Genomic DNA, 22,495 nt, shown 5'->3' with positions numbered 1-22,495 from the left:
GAGTGGACGTGCGCGAAGTCACCCAAACTTGCTCGGAGAGCGGACGTGCGTGAAATCACCGTCGCTGGTGCCAACTAAGAAACCCCCGCATCTGTTTGCAGCGATGCTGTTCGCTGGGGACTCGCCGCGGCTGGTGCAAAGATGGCGGCGTTTGCGGAGATGAAGGTGAGGCGATGTTATTCGGGTGGGGGAGATGCGATTTAGGAGATGGTGGGGAGATGTCATCGTTATAAAGGCGGTGTGGAGAGGGTGGTTGGTGGTTGACCTGGTGGTTGGTGTTTGACCTGGTGGTTGGTGGGTGGCGTGGAGAAGGTGGTTGGTGGGTGGCGTGGAGAAAGTGGTTGGTCGTTGGCATTGTGGTTGGTCCAAAATAACGATAGTAAAGAAAAACGGATAACTCAAAGATCACATCCCGGGTGACACGAATAATTCCCATTTAACAACGGTGGGGAAATCTAACTGAACACGGACTTATCGGCATAACTGAACTAAGGACCTATATGGTGTTCTGCGAATTTCCACAGCCGTAACACTATCATAATAATTACTGTAATTATCATAATAATTACTCGCAAATACCACCCGTCACTTTGCTGATAGGAATACTGAGAGGGGTGGGGGAAAGGGTGAGGGGGTAGAGGGGGAAAGAGAGAGGAGGGAGGGGTGGGGGAGGAGGCAGGGGAGGGGGAGGAGCCATGGGGGTGGGGGAGCAGGCATGGGGGGGGTGGGGGAGCAGGGAGGGAAGGGGAAGGGAAGGGAAGGCTGACATGCAGTGGAGCATTAATTACGATTCATACCATCTCATCAAAATGCTTTCGCAAAGAACATCCATCCATCCATCCAGCCATCCATTGGGACCATACTCCATGCAGAGCGTTGATGCTGCTTCAGCAGTCTCCTTGGCTATTGGGCACAATCCTGGACGGGTCGCCACTCCGACACAGGATACCAGCATGCTGGCACTCATTTTGCCAACCTCAGAAGGATGACAGGCAGTCAACCCCACCTGGTATTAATTCAACAGCTGAGCAGGATTTGAACTCAGGATCCTGGGATCCCAAGCTCACCACCCTAACCATTAAGCCAACAACAGGCATATAGAATAACAGTGAAGATGGAAACAAAATAATGTCTGAAATCCATTTTCTCCAGGTCATATGATGAATACCACCGAGAGACAAACACCGCCTGGACGCGTCCAGAGCCAAGCTGTCTGGAGACAAACTCCTGTCCGGACATAAATACCACCCGGACACGTTCAGAGACGAATACCGCCCGTACACATATGGAGCCAAGCTGTCCGGAGACAAACATCGCTCGGACACGTCAGGAGACAAACAGCGCCCGGACACATATGGAGACAAACAGCGCCTGGACACGTCCGGAGACAAACAGCGCCCGGACACGTCCAGAGATAAACACCGCCCGGACACGTCCAGAGACAAACTCCCATCCGGACACGTCTGGAGAGAAACACCGTCCAGACATAACCACTGTCCGGATATGTCCAGAGACAGAGAGACAGAGGAGGGTACTGCACTGTATTGGGAGGGGATAGAGCAAGGATGAGAGAGATAGAGATAGAGATAGAGATAGAGATTGATATATCTGAGGCTAGGGGAGTTAGCAGAGAGAATATGTTATGCTTTATGAGCAACACACACGCACGCACGCACTAGTGCTTGACTGACAGACAACTTTTCGGGAATCAGCAGGTTGGAGTCAGTGTGATGACCAACGACAGTACGTACTGTATACAACCCAAAAACCATGAGTAGCTTTCACCCAAAAACAACGTTGCATTTATATTGATGTTTCAGGGATTTGCTCACAAACATTAATCTGTATAAACAGCTGCGTGTGACATGTGGAAAAAAAATTTGGATCGGTAATTTAGAAAACACGTGAAATGGCAAAAAGCATGGAAATCGGGCGTTATTTTACAACTTGCTCAGAATGATGGAATGTGAACCACTCCACTTGCTCAGGATGATGGAGCACGAGCGATTTCACTCGCTCAGGTTGACGGAGCACGAACCACTCGCTCAGGATGATGGAGTACGGCAACAGCATCGGCAGTGAGTGAACGATTCAGTCAGAATGTAGCACGGTACCGCTATCGACTCGGGCACTCGGTAAGTGACTTTAGCACTCAAGCAAGCACTCCACTTAAATTGTTCATAAGGAAAGGCTGGCCAGGCCGTGGCTGCATACCATATGGGATCCCTTTAACTTTAAAGCCGGTCTTCACCATGCCTGCAGCAGATAAATGAATTTGCTCACATGATTTTTTTTTGTATACCTTGTCGAGGCTCGTGTGAGAGCTAACACACAACGCAAAGCAAGGGGGCATGAGACAAGAGTGGCGGGAGTGGGAGGGACAAAACAGTGGGGAACAGACACATTAGGAGATCTGTGGAAGGGAGAGGGATGGGACGGGGAACACGGGGAATAGAAGATGGACATTACAGGGACTTTCAGGAAGGAAAGCAGGGAATTTGAAGGAAGTGGGTTTGGGTGGATTATCGGGGGTAGAAAAGATCGAGGATTTGGATGGGGGATGATAAGAAGTGGTGGTGAACAGCTATTTTGAAAGCCTGGAGGGAAGGATGGGAAAGAAGAGAGTGAGGGAGTTTATTCCAAAGGCGGGAAAAAAGAGGAATGAAAGAGTGAAGGTGAGCAGTGATTCGTGATTTTGGTAGTTTTACCAGAAGGGGGTTGTTGGCGGACCTTGAGCGCCCTGTGGAAATGTGGTGGGGACAAATCGCAGAGAGAGCAAGGGGGGGGGGAAGTCTCAAGAGGAGGAGGTAGAAGACAGAAAGACCACCGACCAACCTGCGGTGATTGAGTGAGAGGCCCAAAGACTCAGCCTCATTGCGGGAGATACCAATGATCCGAAATGCCCTGGTTTTTACAGCATGAAGCTGAGAAAGGTGGGAGGCAGGAACACCAGCCCAGAGGGGAGAGCAGCACTCCATCAGGCTGCGGACAAAAGCTTTGTAAGTGGTCAGAAGCTCAGGAGGGCCGAGGAAGGACTTTGCACGACGGAGGATTCCCAGTCGGCGACTGGCTTTGGAAGCGAGGTTTGAAATGTGGCTTTCCCAGGAAAGGTAATGCCAGATAGTGAGACCCAGAAGCTTGAAAGAAAGGACTTCTTCCAGAGCGTTGTTGAGAAAGTGGATGGGGGGGTTTCCTAAATGGTCCTTTCAAAGAGACATAGTGAGAGTGTGAGATTTGTCCGGATTGAAAGACATGTTCCACGTGTTGAACCAGTTTGTGATTTTATCCAGATCTGCAGTGAGCGAAGAAGCTGCTGCTTGCCAGTCTGAGGGATGAGCGATGGTACGGCAGAGGGTGGATTCATCAGCAAAGAGATATAGAGGATTTTCCAGAGAGTCGGAGAGATCATTGATGAAAACCAGAAAAAGAACAGGGCCCAGAACGCTGCCTTGAGGAACTCCAGCCTGGACAGGAAGAGGGGATGAAAGAACTCCATTTAGGGCCACACATTGACTGCGACAGGAAAGGAAGTCTGCGAGCCATGAGTGGAGATGGCCTTGGATACCATGGCAAGAGAGCTTGGTGAGTAGGGCAGGGTGCCAGACTGTGTCAAAAGCACGTGATATGTCCAGGGATACGGCTCGGATTTCCCGTCTGCATTGAGGACCTCCATCCATTGTTGGGAGAGCAGAAGCAGCATATCCAGGGTAGAGTGACCTGGTCTGAAACCAAATTGATGATCAGAAATCAAGCCATTGGAGAAGAGGAAGGATTTCATGTCTGAAGCGATGATGGGTTCCATAACCTTGCTGATGATTGGGAGAAGGCTGATTTGTCTGTAGTTGCACGGATCTGTTTTTGCAGCTTTTTTCTGCAGGAGAGTGATGTTTGCAGATTTCCAAGCAGATTGCAGATGACCTTGAGCAAATGAGAGGTTGATTCAAACAGAGAGAGGGTGAGCAAGAGCAGAAGAGCAGGCTTTGAGGACATGTGGTCTGATGCCGTCTGGACCGGTTGCAAAATCTGAGTCGAGGTTTGACAGCAAGCTCTCCACCTTGTCAGGAGAAAAGGACACAGAGTCCAGGGACAGTTGGGTGTGACTGGGTAAGGTGGGTAAAGAAAGTGATGGGTTTTTGACACAAGATTTAGCTGCAAACACCGAGTTTAGGCATTCAGCTTTTTCACATGCGAAAATCCTGGATGAAATCCTAATAAAGGATTTCATCGTTTATCCACCAGAGTTGCTGCGTAACACAGAACAACCCTAAAGACGTCACAAGGTTTAATCGCCCGTGAAATAGATAATGCAGACAATTTGCCTTCTTGCTTGTGCATCTGTACATGCGTCATGTGGTACATTGGTTCGTGGCCTGCGCAAACGTTATAACTTTATTTTAAAACATAAGTTTTTCACCAGAGTTGCTTTGATTCCCTGTTGAGCACCTTGGGAAACCTCTGAAAATATAGACACAGATCTGGCAGACACTGTGGATAAGTAGTTCCCCTGGGGACAGGGCGTGAGGTTCAGCAGTGAATGCATTAAATCTTATAACTCGATGACGCTCGTTAATTTTGGCAAATTCCTAAATCTTTTGTTCACTCAATATAATTCTCCAAACAGTCGAAAAGATAAATTTAATGATTTGGAAATGTCACATTTTCTTGTGTATGTATGGAGAAGGAGGGAACATGGCCTTGCTTGCTTTAAGTAAATCGTTATATCGGCTTAGTTATAAGACTCGTTATTTCTTTAAATTATCAGATTTCACTCCAGATTTTGACTTATTTAATCTGGACAATATCCGATCCACAAAAACCAAATCATATTTCGATGATATACTTTAATTAGTCCGTGAGAGTAGATCATGGAAAATTGCATCAAATAATGCATGAAATCACTCCAAGCTCCTAATGTGGAAACTATAGCACTTACAAAAGTGATGTATACAGCGATTCGTATCGATGATGAACAGACATTCGATAATATGAGTGAGGAAAGTGAAAACAACAACTTTATCGTTAAAAAGGAATCGTTGCAGCCTGTTCCAAGTCAAGGCATGGTTGAGCAGGCCAAAAAACACGACGGCTTCAGACCCGAGTGAGGTTACCCAGGAGATGCCTTAAGACCCCAAAGATCAAGGTAGATGAGGATGCACCTGATAAAGGATATAATTATATAAAGCTGTTAATTATCTTCAAAGGGGGTGTTTCAATTAACCCAAACAGCCAATTTTCACTCATGCACTTCCTTGGAGTTCCCTTTGTATGCATGCAAAGTTTCAGGCTGATAGGTTTCATGGTTTTGGAGTTATGGAGGACACACACACGCACCCACACACGCACACACACAGACATTTGTTAGTACAGATTATAATTATAATAATAATTAAAACTGCGAGTAGTGATACAGGGGCCCAAGCATCCCTTGCTCAATACGAGGTGATTTCAAACCATGTCACCTACGACATCATCGTTAACAGAATATATATTCCCCAAGGGTACTCGATAACATGTGCTAAGTTTCAGATCGATCAGTTAAATGCTATCGAAGAAGATTTTTAAGAGGTTCACATTTAATCCAACATGGCGGTCAAACTATGTGACCTACGACATCACAATTTTCACATGTTATCTCATATGTTAAGTTGATAATGTGTGTCAAGTTTCACAATCGGTTTAACGCTTTTGAATAAGGTTTTTTCACCTTTGATCCAACATGGTGGCCAAACAACATAACTGATGACTTTTTTGACTTAAAAATACTTCAAAAAAAGTTTTTGCACCATAGGTAGTTGATCATAACCTGCCAAGTATCAAATCGATAGCACTTGCGGTTTTGGAGAAAGTTTTGAAGTTTATGTTTAAAGCTAAGCTGGTTGCCATGGTGATTGCAAATTTAAAATTTGTAAAAAAAACAAGGCATTAGTTCCCATTTGCCCCACCATTGTATGGGAAGTTTCAACTTAATCAGAGCAGCAATTCTGGAGAAATACTGTAGCTTTTTTTTAGGTTACACCAACATGGAAAAGTTCTCCAAGATGGTATCACCGATGACATCATCAATTTTGTTTTATTTATCATTGCAAAGCCATGTATCCGATTGACACTAAATTTCATATTCAAGTTTGTACAGTCGTGTGGATGCCACAAAAAATGTTTCGTGTTTATCGGAAAAAAAATATTTTTTTTTTACCTCAATTTGGCTGGCAAACCACTTCACCGATGACGTCATCTTATACAAAAAATTTGCACCATTGGTAATCAATCATAACCTGACAAGAATCAAATCGATAGCATTTGCGGTTTTGGAGAATAAGATTTTTGAAGTTTTTGTTTAAAGCCAAGCTGGTTGCCATGGTGATTGCAAATTCAAAATTTGTAAAAAAAAAAAACAAGGCATCAGTTCCCATTTGCCCCGACATTCCTGTGAAGTTTCAACTTGATCGGAGCAGTGGTGCCGATGCTCCAGCTTCCACAAAAAAATTGGCAGAAAGAATAATAAGAAAATACCGATAACAATAGGAGACCAAGCATTTGTATGCTTGGCCCCATAATAATAAAAATAATAATAATAATAATAATAATAATAATAATAATAATAATAACAATAATCTTCTTCTTCAGATGGCATATTTCTGAGCTGCATCTCTCAATGGCAATGACTCTGGTACCATCTGACAAAGTTTTACTTGGTGCAGCATCCTTTGCTATCCTAATTTTAATACAGTCAAAGCTCGTTACTATGCCACCCGTCGGGACCGAGCAAAAGTGGTATAGTAGCGAGAGTGGCATAGCAACGAGATTTTGTAAAAACGGCCTTATTTTCTCAAGTTATCCATCTGTAATTAATCTTTAGACAAAATTTATTATAGCAAGTAAAAGGCATGACTTGTATAAGCTAAGCGAACGGAGAACATACACACACTAACATATGGCATGGCGAGAAATTCACGACACACAAAGCTTTCAAGAATCGTCGGCTGGCGCATCTTCTTTCGGCGGATCTCGTGCATCTCGTTGTCTAGCCGATCGCACGCTTGCATAACACCGGGCTTCCCACTTCTCTGCTGCATGAACTTCCAGACGGTGCTACAAGCGTGCTGGGCTTCCTCGAACGGAACGATTTCCTCCTCGACAGTTACCTCGTCATCTTCGCTTTCCACCGGCTCCTCAATGCACAGAATCTCATCCGCAATCTCCTCCAGCGTGAAATACCCGCCAGTCGCGAGGCGCTCGTCGGCTTCGAGAAAGTCAGACAGCTCGATCTCCTCGTTCTCGTGCATCTTTTCCTCGGCAGGCAGAGCTTCCCAGATGTCGGGCAGCTCCGCATCCTGTGGCTCAGTTTGGATCTCCTCTTCGATGAACTTGGCCTTCGCGAAACAGTTCCTGATCGTCGACTTGCCGACCTGCTCCCAAGCACGCCGGGCGACGTGTAGAGCGTTGAGCAACGTGAACTTGAACTCCTTTCCCTCGTCTATGGCCTCAAGCCGGCGGCATAGCAGGAGCTTCTTGTCGTGGCGCTTGAGGTTTTCTATGATTCCCTGATCCATTGGTTGCGAATTGGCTGTCGTGTTGGGTGGGAAGAAGACCAGTTGGATGTTGTTCAGCTCGAGCTCGGGAGGGTGGCCAGAGAAGTTATCGAGACAGACCAGCACTCTGCGTCCCTGCTGGCCGAGTCGTCCATCCCACGCACGCAACATCTCCTCGAAAAGCTCCGCTGTCATCCACGCCTTTGAGTTCGCCTTGTACTTGACCGGGATCTCTTTGTTCTTGAAGGCACGGGGTTTCTTGGAATTGCCAATCACCAGAAGAGGGAACTTCTCGCTGCCGCTCATGTTTGCCCCAACCAGAAGAGTGATCCTTTGCTTGCTTTTCTTTCCTCCAGTATACCGCTCTCCCCTGAAAGCCATGGTCTTGTTCAGAAGCAGCTGTCAGAAGAGTCCAGTCTCGTCCAGGTTGAAGACGTCGTCTGCGGAGAACTGCCCGAGTAAGGGCCGGAGAACCTGTTGTTGCCACTCAAGAAGGGATTGCGAATCCACCGCTCCAGCTTCGCCCTGCACTGTCTTGAACGTGATGCCGTGGCGCTTCTTGAAATTGCCCAACCAACCGTCGCTCGCCATGAAGTCTGGGATGTGCATCAGCTCGGCCAGTTTCATCGCCTTCTACTTGATCAGATCGCCGCTGACAGGCACATTCTGTCCTCTTGATTGCTTCAGCCACATGAGCACTCCCTCATCAAGCTTCGGGTCGTGAGCCTGCGTCAACTTCATGCGCTTCGATGGAAATCCAGCTTTGATTGCAGCCTCGATTGCATCCTTCTTGCCGAGAATGCCCTTCACGGTGGTTCTCTTAACTTCGACGCCCCATTTCTTGCTAATCTCCCTGGCCAACTTGGACTGATTCGGCTCATTCTTCGCGGCATCGATGATCTCCTTCTTCTCCTTCAGCGTAAAGTCGGTTCGCTTGCGTTTCTGAGCTGACATTATGGGCTGAATTTGAAAAAAAATGATGTCACTGTTGTGCGTGTGCTTGCGTGTCTGTGTGTGCTCGCGCTTTTTTGTGTCTCGTTGTGCGTGTTGTGATTGGCTTGTTGTGGCTGGCATCGGGGAGAAGAATCGCGTGTTTTGACACAGTCTGACTATGCGCGTACGTATTGAGTTATGTTGTGCGCAGCTGGACTGTAGTTCGTCGCTTCGCCTTTGGACGTGAGTGTAATAATCGAGCACTGTGCAATACAGACTTTTTCACGACTCGTGCCTTTTAACAGTCACACAGTAGTGGCATGGTATTGAATTTTGTTTATTTTGTATTGAATTTTGTCGGGACCGAGCAAAAGTGGTATAATAGCGAGAGTGGCATAGAAGCGAGGTGGCATAGTAACGAGCTTTGACTGTAGTTTGAAAGGATTCCATGAAAAGTATGCAAAACAGAAATCCTTTGTAAAGAAATAGGAAGGGATCAGGGGTTGGGTGGAACTATGATTGTCAATCAGCCTGATAGAGGTGAGGCCACTAAACACATTTGCCCTTGGGCCAACCAGACCTACATGGGTGCGATTAACCGTGGAAGTCTGCGACAGCAACAACCCACACATATTTCTACAAAGTTCGTACTATTTAGAATGTTAGATCATCTATAAAGTATGTACAGTATCATTACAATGTGAGCATATCTATAAAGTTTGCAATTCAACATTAATTTGTAAATCAGTCGTGGAACATCGATATTTTTTTAAAAAGTAAAGAAATGTTTGAAAAACTTTTTATTTTAATGCAAAATGATGAAGGGATGTTACTCCAAAAAGTGGAAAAGTGTGTGTGTGTGTGTGTGTGTGTGTGTGTGTGTGTGTGTGTGTGTGTGTGTGTGTGTGTGTGTGTGTGTGTGTGTGTGTTTTCTCGATATAACTCTTTTTCTACAGCCTTTAAACCGATATTTATCCGCTATCACCGGAGGGGACTGTAGGTTTGCTTTTCTATCCGTCCAACCTGTGGCTTTTCTGACTCCCCCCCCCCCATACCCTTTAACATATTCAACTGAAACTTGGTGTATGGCTTTATTACGATAAGTTACAGAACAAGTTTGAGTTTCAGGGCATTTCAATTTTTCAGTTATTCCCTTTTTAAACGTAGAAAATTCAGTTTCTTCTTTTTTCTTTTTTGTATACCTTGTCGAGGCTCGTATGAGGGCTAACACACAACGCACACCAAGGGGGGACGGCATGAGACAAGAGGGGCAGGAGTGGGAAGGACAAAACAGTGGGGAACAGAGAGATTAGGAGATCTGTGGAAGGGAGAGGGATGGGGCGGGGAACACGGGGTATACAAGATGGACATTACAGGGACTTTCAGGAAGGAAAGCAGGGAATTATTTGAAGGAGGTGGGATTGGGGTGGATTAACGGGGGTAGAAAAGATCGAGGATTTGGATGGAGGACGAGAAGTGGTGGTGAACATCTGTTATGAAGGCCTGGAGGGAGGAATGGCATTGAACAGAGTGAGGGAGTATATTCCAAAGGTGTGAAAAAGAGGAATGAAAGAGTGAAGGTGAGCAGTGATTCGTGATTCGTGATTTTGGTAGTTTTACCAGAAGGGGGTTGTTGGCGGACCTTGAGTGCCCTGTGGAAATGTGGTGGGGACAAATCGCAGAGAGAGTAGGGGGGGCTAGGCTCAAGAGGAGGCGGTAGAAGACAGAAAGACCACCGACCAACCTGCGGTGATTGAGTGAGAGGCCCAAAGACTCAGCCTCATTGCGGGAGATGCCAATGATCCGAAATGACTTGGTTTCCACAGTGTGAAGCTGAGAAAGTTGAGAGGCAGGAGCACCAGTCCAGGGGGAGGGGGGAGCAGTACTCCATCAGGCTGTGGACGAAAGCTTTGTACGTGGTCAGGAGCTCAGGTGTGCCAAGGAAGGACTTTGCACAACGGAGGATTCCCAGTCGGCGACTGGCTTTGGAGGCCAGGTTGAAAATGTGGCGTTCCCAGGAAAGGTCATGGCAGATAGTGAGACCCAGAAGCTTGAAAGAAAGGACTTCTTCCAGAGGACTGTTAAGAAAGTAGATGGTGGGGGGGTGGGGGTTCCAAACGGTCCTTTCAGAGAGACAAAGTGAGAGTGTGAGATTTGTCTGGATTGAAAGACATGTTCCATGTGTTGGACCAGTTTGTGATTTTATCCAGATCTGCAATGAGCGAAGATCTGCTGCTTGCCGGTCTGAGGGATGACATGGTACGGCAGAGGGTGGAGTCATCAGCAAAGAGATAAAGAGGATTTTCCAGAGAGTCGGAGAGATCGTTGATGAAAACCAGAAAAAGAACAGGGCTCAGAATGCTGCCTTGAGGAATTCCAGCCTGGACAGGAAGAGGGGATGAGAGAACTCCAATTCAGGCCACACGATGACTGCGACAGGAGAGGAAGTCTGTGAGCCATGAGTGAAGATAGCCTTGGATACTATAGGAAGAGAGTTTGGTGAGCAGGGCAGGATGCCAGACCGTGTCAAAAGCATGCGATATGTCTCGGGATATGGCTCTGATTTCATGTCCGGCATTGAGGACTTCCATCCATTGTTGGGAGAGCAGAAGCAACATATCCAGGGTAGAGTGACCGGGTCTGAAACCAAATTGATAACTGGAAATCAAGCCATTGGAGAAGAGGAATGATTTAATGTCTGAAGCGATGATGGATTCCATAACCTTGCTGATGATTCAGAGAAGGCTGATTGGTCTGCCGTTACAAGGATAAGTTTTTGCACCTTTTTTGCAGGGTGGTAAAGTTTGCTGATTTACAAGCAGATGGCAGATGACCTTGAGCAAATGAGAGGGTGAATGGGACAGAGAGAGGGTGAGCAAGAGCAGAGGAGCAGGTTTTTGGGACACGTGGGCTGATGTCATCTGGACCGGTTGCAGATATATGAGAAATATATGGGACCGGTTGCAGATATATTGTTCATGGGAAATATAGATAGTGCTTGGAAACCCAAAGCAAGAGTTGAAAAGACCCTTCCCATGTCTTTTTTCTCAAGACTGTGGGTTAAGGTGTTCTCTCAACTCTCTCATTTTACTTCTGTCCAAAAAGTTTCTTCCTGTCATACGAAGGGCAAAAACCCTATTAGTTTTCTTGCTTGTTGAAGCACATTGAGAGGAGATTTTAAGAGATTAATTAATCTTCACAGATCTTCAACCTTTTTTGCTGATGCTCTGTGCCCTTGACCTGACTCTGGGAACCCCCATCACATCTGCAAAATTTGAGGAAAAGCATTTTTGGATTGTATAAGGTTCAGAGTTCAAACATTTTAGATGTAGTGTAAATATATATTGTTACGGGGCCGGGTATCGGTGGCGAGCATGACCACTAGAGGGAGCAGTAGAGTCGGCTCCACCGAACACACCGGAATTGAGGTTGTGCCTTTTAGATAAGTCCGAAAGGCACGGGTCCCTTACTGGGAACATGAATTGCCGATAATTCGACCGCGTGGGGTAGGGTCAATTGCCAAACTTCAATATACCTAATTATCCACGCGGACAAAGCTACTGGGGAATTCACACCCTCGACGGACCTCGAGCGGAATGAGCCGTCACCGAGCTCGAACCATGTGTATCAAGAGCGGAGATTACCAAGGCCCGTCGGGCCAAATGAACAATTTACGGCCTCACTATTTCTCAATACACACCGTGCCAAGCCAATGAAAGAAACACAGAAACGAGCTGGAACATTGAACAAAAGGGATATTTATTTATAATGGGGCAGGGGAGCACGCAAGAAGGCAGAATTAACCGAATAATGAAGGAATAGCAATTTATGTACAAGCACTTATGCAGTTTTACTTAATAGACTAGCGCCACACACACACACACACACACACACACACACCCACACACACAGACACTCACACACACACACACACACACACACACACACACACACACACACACACACACACACACACACACACACACACACACACACACCAAAAAAGAAACGGACCCGTCAGGTCTTTATTGGAGGCCTCCAGCTCGGGGAAAGGCGAGCTGGAGGTCAGAGCCTATTATTGGACCTTTCCGCCTCATGTGGTCTTCGATGATCCGGTGTGGCAGGACTCGAACCCACCACATAATACCGCTCCAAGCCCAGGCAGGCGATCCTCACGGGATAGGCTCGCAGGCACACAGGCCACAAGAGAAGACTCTCTGTTTGGCCAGACCCCAGGAAGGCGACGACTGGCTTCAGAAGACCACCAGACGTCTGAAGACCAGAAGACAACCACTCTTTTTCGAACACCAGAAGACAACCACCCTCCGAAGACCAGAAGACAACTCTCAACTCTCTCTCATTTGGCCCACACGCACTTCTCTTATCCCACGCTCGCACTCCCTCATTGGGCAGAGAGAATGCTCTATGCCCATATTTGGAGCCAAGCCAGAACGAAACGCTTGTGCCCATATTTCGGGCGAAGCCAGAGCGCAACGCTTGTGCCCATATTTGGGGCGAAGCCAGCACACCAACGTCCAGAGAAACCCCGCCTTGCACACTGGACTCCACCCACGTACGTGCTGATATGCACGTGTGCAATGGTGCCGGTGGATGATGGTGGAAGGAAGCGAGGGCAGGTGTCGTTGTTGTTGTTGTTGGTAATTTAAATCCTAACTATCAAAATAACTCACAGCGCACCGTACAATTAATCACCCATTAAACATAGGACGGGAGCCTAACTCGAAACACATACTTACCGATATAGCTGATCTATAGGACCTGGCTGTTCTGTGCAGTCAGCTTCCAAATTCGTAACAATATAAGCCACATACAGCGAATTGCCGTATTTTAGTATCGTGATCGAATGAATCATGAACCATGGGAGGGGGGAATAAAGGGATTTGACATTGTTATCCCCACGCATTTAAAAAAAGAAATGTAACGGGGTCGGGGGGTGTATTGTAATTGGCTCTGTCTGGCCATCCTTCCGTCACGCTATCTCCTAAATGATTGTGCAGAAATTCACCAAACTTAGTAGTTATCACCACCATTGCACGGAGGTGCAAAAGCAGTATTGTGCAAAAACACCCACTGGGGTGAGGTCAAAAACCAGAAAATGCAATTATGGTCACATTTTAAAATGGAACTTTGTACTGACTGTTGTGAATAGGCAAATACCATTGGGTGACATAAAGCCTGGTGTTGGCTTTGTGGTTAGGGTGGCTGGCTTGGGATCTTAGGGATCCTGAATTCAAGCCTCGTTGGCTGCTAAATTAACACCAGATGGGGTTGACTCAGCCTGTCATCCTTCTGAGGTTGGCAAAATGAGTACCAGTGTACTGGTATAGGGGCACAGCATCTGCAGTATAGACACGTCCCAACAAAATTATAGCGATTTGGCAGCCAAGCTACCATACACAAGAAGTATAATTGGGTGACACATGAAATATGTAACTGTTTTTTGGATTTTAACCCCAGTTCATGCCCCAGGAGGTGGGAGTTTAAGTTAAGGGTCAAAATGATGAAAAACATTTTACTAAAATATTTTAACTTAAAACATTTTAACTCTAAATTTGATATTGGGTCATTGTTGGTGGAACTTTTTGCCATCTTTCAACTTTGTTTAAGGTGGGAAGCATGGGGATTTGCAATGTCGTGCCTTCGACTTTGCTCTCGTTTAGGTTTATGAGACGTTACGTAGTTGGAAGCACATTAGAGGAAAAGGAAGCAGAGGCCTTACATTCCTAAAATTAATTATAATATTCCATTCCTTTAATGCCAAATCCTAAAATTACTCATTAATAAATATAAATACCTCCACTTAAGTATCCCATTGACTTGACACTTTCCTAGAGTTCGAAGCTGTGTGAAAGCTGCGTGAGGAAATTGACGAAGTGTGTGGATGAGAAAAGGGGAAAACAAATAAATGAGCGAGTTCTGCAGGGGAAGGAGTGGGGTGAGGAGGTTGAGGTGGAGGGGGTGGAAGCGGGGTGGGGGGTCAGGGAGGTAGGGTGAGGTAGAGGGGAGGTGGGGTGAGGTGGGAGGAGGGAGAAGTAGGGGCGAGGTGGGGTGAGGTAGAGGAAGAGGTGAGGTGAGGTAGAGGTGAGGTGGAGGGGAGGTGGGGTGAGGAAGAGGGGAGGTGGGGTGAGGTAGAGGAAGAGGGGAGGTGAGGCAGGGGAGGTGGGGTGAGGTGGAGGGAGGTGGGGTGAGGTGGAGGGAGGTGAGTTAGAGGAGGGTGAGGTGGGAGTGAGGTGGAGGGGGAGATAGGGGTGAGGTGGAAGTGGGGCTGTGGAGGAGGGAGAGGTGGGGATAAAGTGGTGAGGGTGAAGGGAGGGGAGGGAGAGGTGAGGGTATGAGGAGGTGAAAGGCAGGGTGGAGGAAGAGGGAGTGGGTGAGGTGGAGGGAGGGAGATAGAGGGGTGGGGAGTGGGTGAGGTGGAGGGAGAGCTGTGGAGGTGAGGGAGGGAGGGAGAAGGGTGGGGAGTGGGTGAGGTGGAGGGAGAGCTGTGGAGGTGAGGGAGGGAGGGAGGGAGAAGGGTGGGGAGTGGGTGAGGTGGAGGGAGAGCTGTGGAGGGGAGTGGAGTGGGTGAGGTTAGGGAGGGAAATAGAGGGGAGGAAGTGGGTAAGGTTAGGGAGGGAGATAGAGGGGTGGGGAGTGGGTGAAGTGGAGGGAGAGCTGTGGAGGGGAGGGGAGTGGGTGAGGTTAGGGAGGGAGGTAGAGAGGTGGGGAGTGGGTGAGGTGGAGGGGAGGGGAGTGGGTGAGGTTAGGGAGGGAGATAGAGGGGTGGGGAGTAGGTGAGGTGGAGGGAGAGCTGTGGAGGTGAGGGAGGGGTGGGGAGTGGGTGAGGGTAGGGAGGGAGGTAGAGGGGTGGGGAGTAGGTGAGGTGGAGGGAGAGCTGTGGAGGTGAGGGAGGGAGGTAGAGGGGTGGGGAGTGGGTGAGGTGGAGGGAGAACTGTGGAGTGGGAGGGGAGTGGGTGAGGTTAGGGAGGGAGGTAGAGGGGTGGGGAGTGGGTGAGGTGGAGGGAGAGCTGTGGAGGGGAGGGGAGTGGGTGAGATTAGGGAGGGAGATAGAGGGGTGGGGAGTGGGTGAGGTGGAGGGAGAGCTGTGGAGGTGAGGGAGGGAAGTAGAGGGGTGGGGAGTGGGTGAGGTTTGGGAGGGAGGTAGAGGAGTGGGGAGTAGGTGAGGTTAGGGAGGGAGGTAGAGGGGTGGGGAGTGGGTGAGGTTCGGGAGGGAGGTCGAGGTGTGGGGAGTGAGTGAGGTGGAGGGAGAGCTGTGGAGGTGAGGGAGAAGGTAGAGGGGTGGGGAGAGTTGGGGTGAATTAAATGAGTTGAGCCAAAAACTTTCCTCTGTGTATTGTCACTTCGTCATGATCGATTCGTGTAATTAATTTAATATCATAACTCAAGCGTCACCGCCACAGCACGAAGGCACGAATTACATTAATTGTCAAAATTAAATTAAAAGCTTCCTCGAGGATATTTTAAATGTTCATTGTTGATATTAAATTATTAAAGGCCATTTTCCGGCCCGTCATACGTACCTGGCACTGCCAGTCGGTCGTAAGTTCATCTTATACACCTCCTCGCCTGCACGAAACAGTCTCGTTTCAGGCAAAGGGAATGAAAAAGCGATCAAAGGCATCTTCGATCCTCTGTAAAGCAAACAACATTCACTCATTCACATCTCCACGAAGTACGTGCACTGTGCACGTCACACAGACGATGCTGCTCACTGAAAACCTGTCGATTAATCCCATTTAATGATCTTTCAGTGACTTCTCTCCATTAATCGAGCTGTCTGTCAGTCGATACCGAGGTCCAAAGTATAAATACTCCTTACGTCCCTTCACTATCCTCACATGTCCGCTTCATCACAATCTCGTATCCGATGTATAATTTGTTTATATTTTACCTCAGGACTTTTCAACCGAACTTGCGTAACAAGCGCGGCGGGAAAAAAGGCGCTCAAAGGAGTTTAAAAGTGGGCGGGGCGTGTTGGTCGGCGGCTGCACGGGAGGATATGGTCTGTTGATGTATTACGTACGCACTCGTAAAGACAGTCAGAGGAAGGGTAAAATAAATAATTAATTAAAACTGATATTAAGATAAGTGAAGGCAAGGGGAGAGGATTATGTGGAAAAGAAAGAATGAGAGGTGAGAGGATGGACGGCGAGGGCCGACGAAACCGTCCGTTTTTACTGTTATACTGTATCGAGTTTGTTTGAAGATGATTATGTACTGTACGTTGTCAATGTAAATGGTGGGGTGATAGGAGGGCTTAGTTGGTTATATGCTCGCCCTTGTCATTTGAGTTTATCAAACTTGAGGGGGATGTATAACCTTGAGTCCCGATATTGACCCGATGCACTGAGTGAGTGACGTCATAGCGGAAGGTAAGGCTCCGCCATATTGAGTGGCAAAAAACATGGCGACCACGCACATGTCACGCGAACTTCTGGGCTATTTCCATGGATGAGATGATATTTCTAAGAAGAGGTACTGTGAAAAACTGAAGCCGTGTGGTCTTAGTGAAGATCCTTATATTATTTCAAAGGATAAATAGACAACAGAAAGGAAATTTTGGCCTCAAATCGTTTTCCCTGACATCTATGGAAAATTTCCCTCGTTAAAACGCCGAGTCCTTCCACTCAAGCCAGCTTGAAAGCCTTCACGAGTATGGACGCTTACTCATGTTATGTCGCAGGGTTTGTTAGTGACATATGTGGTGGAGTCTGCGGGCCTACGGGGAAGGGCATGGTGGTGTGGGAGTGGTCGGAGTGGTCATCGTATCTGCAAGGGATATAAGGTGTCCGCGCCGCCTGAGGCGTCGTAGGAATGCAGTAGTCGAACGCGGCTTGTGCGTGTGCATACGTAATAAAGGAGAGCCGCTGGGCAGAGTACGCTCGCGCTTGTGCAACACAGCCCAGCTCAACTGTTCCTCCGCTCGTGTCTGCCTGCTGAGCATCTCCCATTCAGTACATTACAGTTGGCTGACGAGGATCTTCGGATCGGCGTGTGCAGGGCGGTTCCAAGCTACGGAGCCAAGGGTCTCGCCAGCACGAGCATGGCAGAAGGTCGGGGCACGGCGCACGGACGCATACCCGTGTTCGGGGGAGATGAGTTCGAGTTGTTTTCTGAACAGTTAGGTTGCTACTTTCGGGCGAATGATGTAGAGGATGAAGAGAAACGCAAGGCGATCTTGCTCGCCTCGCTATCAACGGAGCACTACCGGCTGCTGAGTGATTTGGTGGCTCCAAATAGGCCCAGTGATGACGTGCTATCCTTTCAGGACATCGTGGCGAAAATGAAGACCCACTTGGCGCCAGAGAAGTCGTTACATCTCGCGCGGTTCCAGTTCGATCATCTCGTTAAGGGTGGCGAGGAGCGCGTTGCGGACTTCGTAGCACGGGTGAAGCATTCGGCTGTGCCGTGCAAATTCACGACAGAGGAGCGTCCGGCACGGCTCAGAGATCGTTTTATTTCTCGTCTGCGAGACGCAAAGATGGTAGCGGCCATCCTGCGGTTGACCGACATCACATTCGACTCGGCGGTCGCGACTGCTTCGTCTGTCGAGCAGACACTCACGGACGTCCGCGCCATTGCTGGCCAGGACGTAATGAGTTGCTCCAGCTGGGGCATGGCGGCTAAACCCGAGGTCCACGCGGTGACCGCACAAGTGCCGCAGGTCGCGCAGCCCGGAGTCCGCGTGATGGCTCAAGTGCCGCAGGTTGCACGCGCGCCTAGCGGTGCGGGACGAGGGCGCGCACCGCAGCACGGTCGCACCGGGAGCGAAGGGGCACCGCAGCACGGTCGCACCGGGAGCGAAGGGGCACCGCAGCACGGTCGCACCTGGAGCGAAGGGGCTTTCCGGGGGTGCTGGGGGTGTGGGGGACCGCACCTGCGACAGATGTGCCCGTATAAGAACACCATGTGTTTGCATTGTCACAAGGTGGGACATTTGAAGCGTGTGTGTCGGATGGCGGGGGCCTCCGTTGGGGTCTTGGATGACGAGGTGCGGGAGGACCCCAGTGACCTGGAGATCGGCCTGCAACCGGGGCATGATGATGCCGGCGAGCCGGAGCAGGAGATGCAACCACGGTTGACTCTGTTTTCCGTTGGTTCGGAGATGACGACGCCTTTCACGGTTGAGGTCGAAGTGAATGGCCAACCGACTGTGTTTTGCGTGGATACCGGGGCTGCAGTGTCAGTCATGGGCGAGCAGGCGGCTCGTGGTCTTCGCGGTATTCGCCTGGTCAAGATGGCCTTGTCGTTATACACGTACACCGGTGAAGCGATTGCACCGCTTGCGAGGGCCAACGTCTCAGTGCGCTACCGAGATCGACGCACCCGGCTCTCGGTGTTCGTTGTACGAGGGGAGGGGCCCCCCCTTTTGGGTCGGGACTGGCTGGCGCACCTCGGACTGGATCTCCGGTTTGTACCTCCAGATGTGCCAGTGCTCTCTTCGAGGCCTTCGTCGAGTACCGAGGGCGAGGCTCTGGCGGCGGGGGCCGCGTCGATGCAGCGGGAGCGACCGTTCGTTGCTGCCGGCGGCAGTGATGTGCGGTTCGGGAGCGGCGAGAGCCGTATCAGCTCTCGCGATGAATTCCCGCGCTTCGGCAGTGTTCGTGAGGCAATGCGCGTCGGTGTTGTTCAGGCAGCTTCAACAGGTGGCGATGAGCCCGTGGCGTTAAAGGGAGTCGCGAGTCACAACATCGAGTCGTCAACCAAGAAACGGACTCGTGATGTGGGTTGTGGGTTGTTGTTCATGGCATATGTGTTTTTCCTTGCTCTAGTGATGCAGTTTAACGTTGTTGAAATAAATGCCAGCAGTTCTCGTGTGAAAGTGGATTTGGCGGAGATCAGTCAATGGGGTTGGTATTATGATCAATGTGAGGTGGGAGCAGTGGTGGCAAATAAAAAGGTTGGGTGGGCCTTCCATTGTCCCGGGCCGCAGGTAGTTGCTTTGTCATGTGCTGGGAGTTTATCAAAAGACCGCGCTGTACGAAAAAATGAATTTGCAATGCTTCAAGTGATGTTCGTAGTGATTTATAACGAGCCTATGATTGAAGTGTGGTTTAAATGGAATTGCGACCGTCTAGCTGCCGTGTGGGTCTCGGAGATCGACTCGGAACCAAGACTGGTGCACTGGTCGGCGTTACCCCCACCTCTGGTTGCGAGCGCAGCTCTCTGTGTTCGCTCAAGGCCGTTTAGACGGGCGTTGGCGTCTCGACTGATTGTGGTGCGAGAGTTGTTTTGGAGCATTAAGTGCGTACAGCCAGCGGCGCTGTTCAGCGCCCCCGGCCAAGGTCGATCAAGCCTGCCGCTGGCGCCACGGCTTCCAGACAGCGGGCTTCCGGCCTCGGAATGTTTATCTACGTCGGGTCTGACTGGGGGGAGTGGGCCGGAGGCGTTTGATGGTGCCGGGGGAGGTTGGCTCGAAAGATCGCCACGACCTCAGCGAGGGCCATGTCAGCATGAGCCGCCTGGGGGCGTTTCCGCTGGGTAGGGCTGCTGTGTTTTTTTCGCCTTGCTGCTTCATATCGGGAACACGGCCAGAGTTTGGGAGGTGCTGTGTCTTCGAAATCTGGTCGGGGCAGCTCCATTAACCCGCTTTCACGCATTATATGATGTGGTGTGCTGTTATACTTCGCTGTTTTCATTTTATTTTCATGATTATTATACCGAAGTCCTTCGTGTTGGTTATGCTTCTTATATTGGTGATCATTTAATAATCATAGTTTTAGGGGGGAGGAGTGTGGTGGAGTCTGCGGGCCTACGGGGAAGGGCATGGTGGTGTGGGAGTGGTCGGAGTGGTCATCGTATCTGCAAGGGATATAAGGTGTGCGCGCCGCCTGAGGCGTCGTAGGAATGCAGTAGTCGAACGCGGCTTGTGCGTGTGCATACGTAATAAAGGAGAGCCGCTGGGCAGAGTACGCCCGCGCTCGCGCTTGTGCAACACAGCCCAGCTCGACTGTTCCTCCGCTCGTGTCTGCCTGCTGAGCATCTCCCATTCTGTACATTACAACATAATCTCGACGAAAGCTGACAACTGTATTATCGTGAGGTAAAGGTAAGCCTGTTTTCTTTCATTTCACTATTATTGTATTATCGTGAGGTAAAGGTAAGCCTGTTTTCTTTCATTTCACCATTACTGTATTATCGTGAGGTAAAGGTAAGCCTGTTTTCTTTCATTTCACTATTATTGTATTATCGTGAGGTAAAGGTAAGCCTGTTTTCTTTCATTTCACTATTATTGTATTATCGTGAGGTAAAGGTAAGCCTGTTTTCTTTCATTTCACCATTATTGTATTATCGTGAGGTAAAGGTAAGCCTGTTTTCTTTCATTTCACTATTATTGTATTATCGTGAGGTAAAGGTAAGCCTGTTTTCTTTCATTTCACTATTATTGTATTATCGTGAGGTAAAGGTAAGCCTGTTTTCTTTCATTTCACCATTACTGTATTATCGTGAGGTAAAGGTAAGCCTGTTTTCTTTCATTTCACTATTATTGTATTATCGTGAGGTAAAGGTAAGCCTGTTTTCTTTCATTTCACTATTATTGTATTATCGTGAGGTAAAGGTAAGCCTGTTTTCTTTCATTTCACCATTACTGTATTATCGTGAGGTAAAGGTAAGCCTGTTTTCTTTCATTTCACTATTATTGTATTATCGTGAGGTAAAGGTAAGCCTGTTTTCTTTCATTTCACTATTATTGTACATTCGTTGTTGCTTGTTTTGTTCAGCAACCAGCGTCACTTTTTTTTTTAACCTGACTGCTGCCACAAGTTAATTTCAAGTGAAGCTCTTGTCTAAATGCTAAGTTTGTCGAAAATCTTGGTTCGTCAGTTTGCTTACAGATACATTATATTTTGTCCATGACAAACATCCGGTGTAATGCCACGCTGCTGTGGATATTAACAAGTAATCGTTTTTTTTTAATGTATTATACATATCGATGTGACTTTCTGTAGTGAAACAACTCAGAACTGTGCGCGTTAGACAGCTGTTAGAAAGGTGATCTAGCCTATCTCATTCTGTCAATAAAACAAGGGATATAATGCATTTTAATGATACAAATCAGACAATATTTTGGAACCACCAGACAAAATTAAGGCTCCACAACCAGTCATGTTCGCCAGGTTGCCATTATACTCTTCTCAGAACCGATATCCAAAGATTTAGTCGGTCTACTTAGGCGGGAAAGCGGTAAAAGTGCACTCCAGAATCTTTGGTATATCGCTGAGTACATTCCGGGGCACAGCAACTCTTTCCCATTTGCAGAAAAAAATCGCTTGCTTGGAAATACCGGTGTAGTTGAAGTGGAGACTATCGGTTGTTATGGACGCGGTATACTTTCTTGCCACTCAATATGGCGGAGCTGCCAAAGTCACATGACCGGTGACGTCATCTGAATAAGGCTTATACTTGGAGTAGTAAAATGGCGACGCTTGGCCGATTCAGTGTTTCTCTCGTTATGGAAAGTGACTTCTGTTGTCCCTACTTTTACGGGAGTCAGTGAGCGTTCTCTGACTACTAATTACAGTCCCATTACTCTTCCTCCTTGAATTTGCAAGATATTTTGATGATTTATCAATCATTAGCTTCTTCGTCACCTTGAGAAGAATGACCTTTTTGTTAATTGTTATTATGGTTTTCGCCATTTCAGGTCGACTGTTGACTTACTCTCCCTAATTACTGATCATTTTACAGGGCCTAAAGGCCCGGTCACACCTTGACGTTTTAGCCAACGTATGCCGATTTTTGAATTTTTTTTCTAAAACGCTGGCACACGTTGAATACATTATGGGTAAGTTTTGATAACATTGAGAGCAAGCTGAAAAACACTGCCATACGTCGTTGTACGTTGGCTTTAAACGTTGTACTTTTTGGTTGTCCTCAAATTTTTTCATGCTTGAAATTTCACGACGTATGCCAGCATATGACTCACACGTTCCGCTACGCTGGCCACAAGTTGTATGCACGGTCTGCGATCGTTGACAGACGTCAACACATGCTACTTGTAAGTTAATCAT

The 22,495-nt window shown here is 48.1% G+C and overlaps 1 protein-coding gene across 3 annotated transcripts in view; it reads right to left on the bottom strand.

Moving 5' to 3' along the window:
• MAJIN (membrane anchored junction protein) overlaps positions 1–22,495 on the bottom strand; it is an 83,402-nt gene that overhangs the window by 43,281 nt on the left and 17,626 nt on the right. Inside the window, exons 1-2 of one of the 3 annotated variants that reach the window (XM_085888573.1) lie at positions 16,375–16,590; positions 16,004–16,114 (exon numbers count right to left, since the gene is read on the bottom strand). In XM_085888573.1, coding sequence (XP_085744699.1) covers positions 16,004–16,104 — 101 coding nt within the window. In that variant the 5' untranslated portion in view covers positions 16,105–16,114; positions 16,375–16,590. Of the gene's footprint in view, positions 1–16,003; positions 16,346–16,374; positions 16,591–22,495 lie in introns of those variants that run through there. The other 2 variants (XM_085888574.1, XM_085888572.1) reach the window with 2 other exon arrangements.

This window comes from Eptatretus burgeri, chromosome 7, assembly GCF_056783735.1.
Source record: "Eptatretus burgeri isolate ZD-2024b chromosome 7, Ebu_testis_v1, whole genome shotgun sequence".
Classification (NCBI taxonomy): Eukaryota; Metazoa; Chordata; class Myxini; order Myxiniformes; family Myxinidae; genus Eptatretus; species Eptatretus burgeri.
This window is presented reverse-complemented; position numbering and strand designations above follow the sequence as displayed.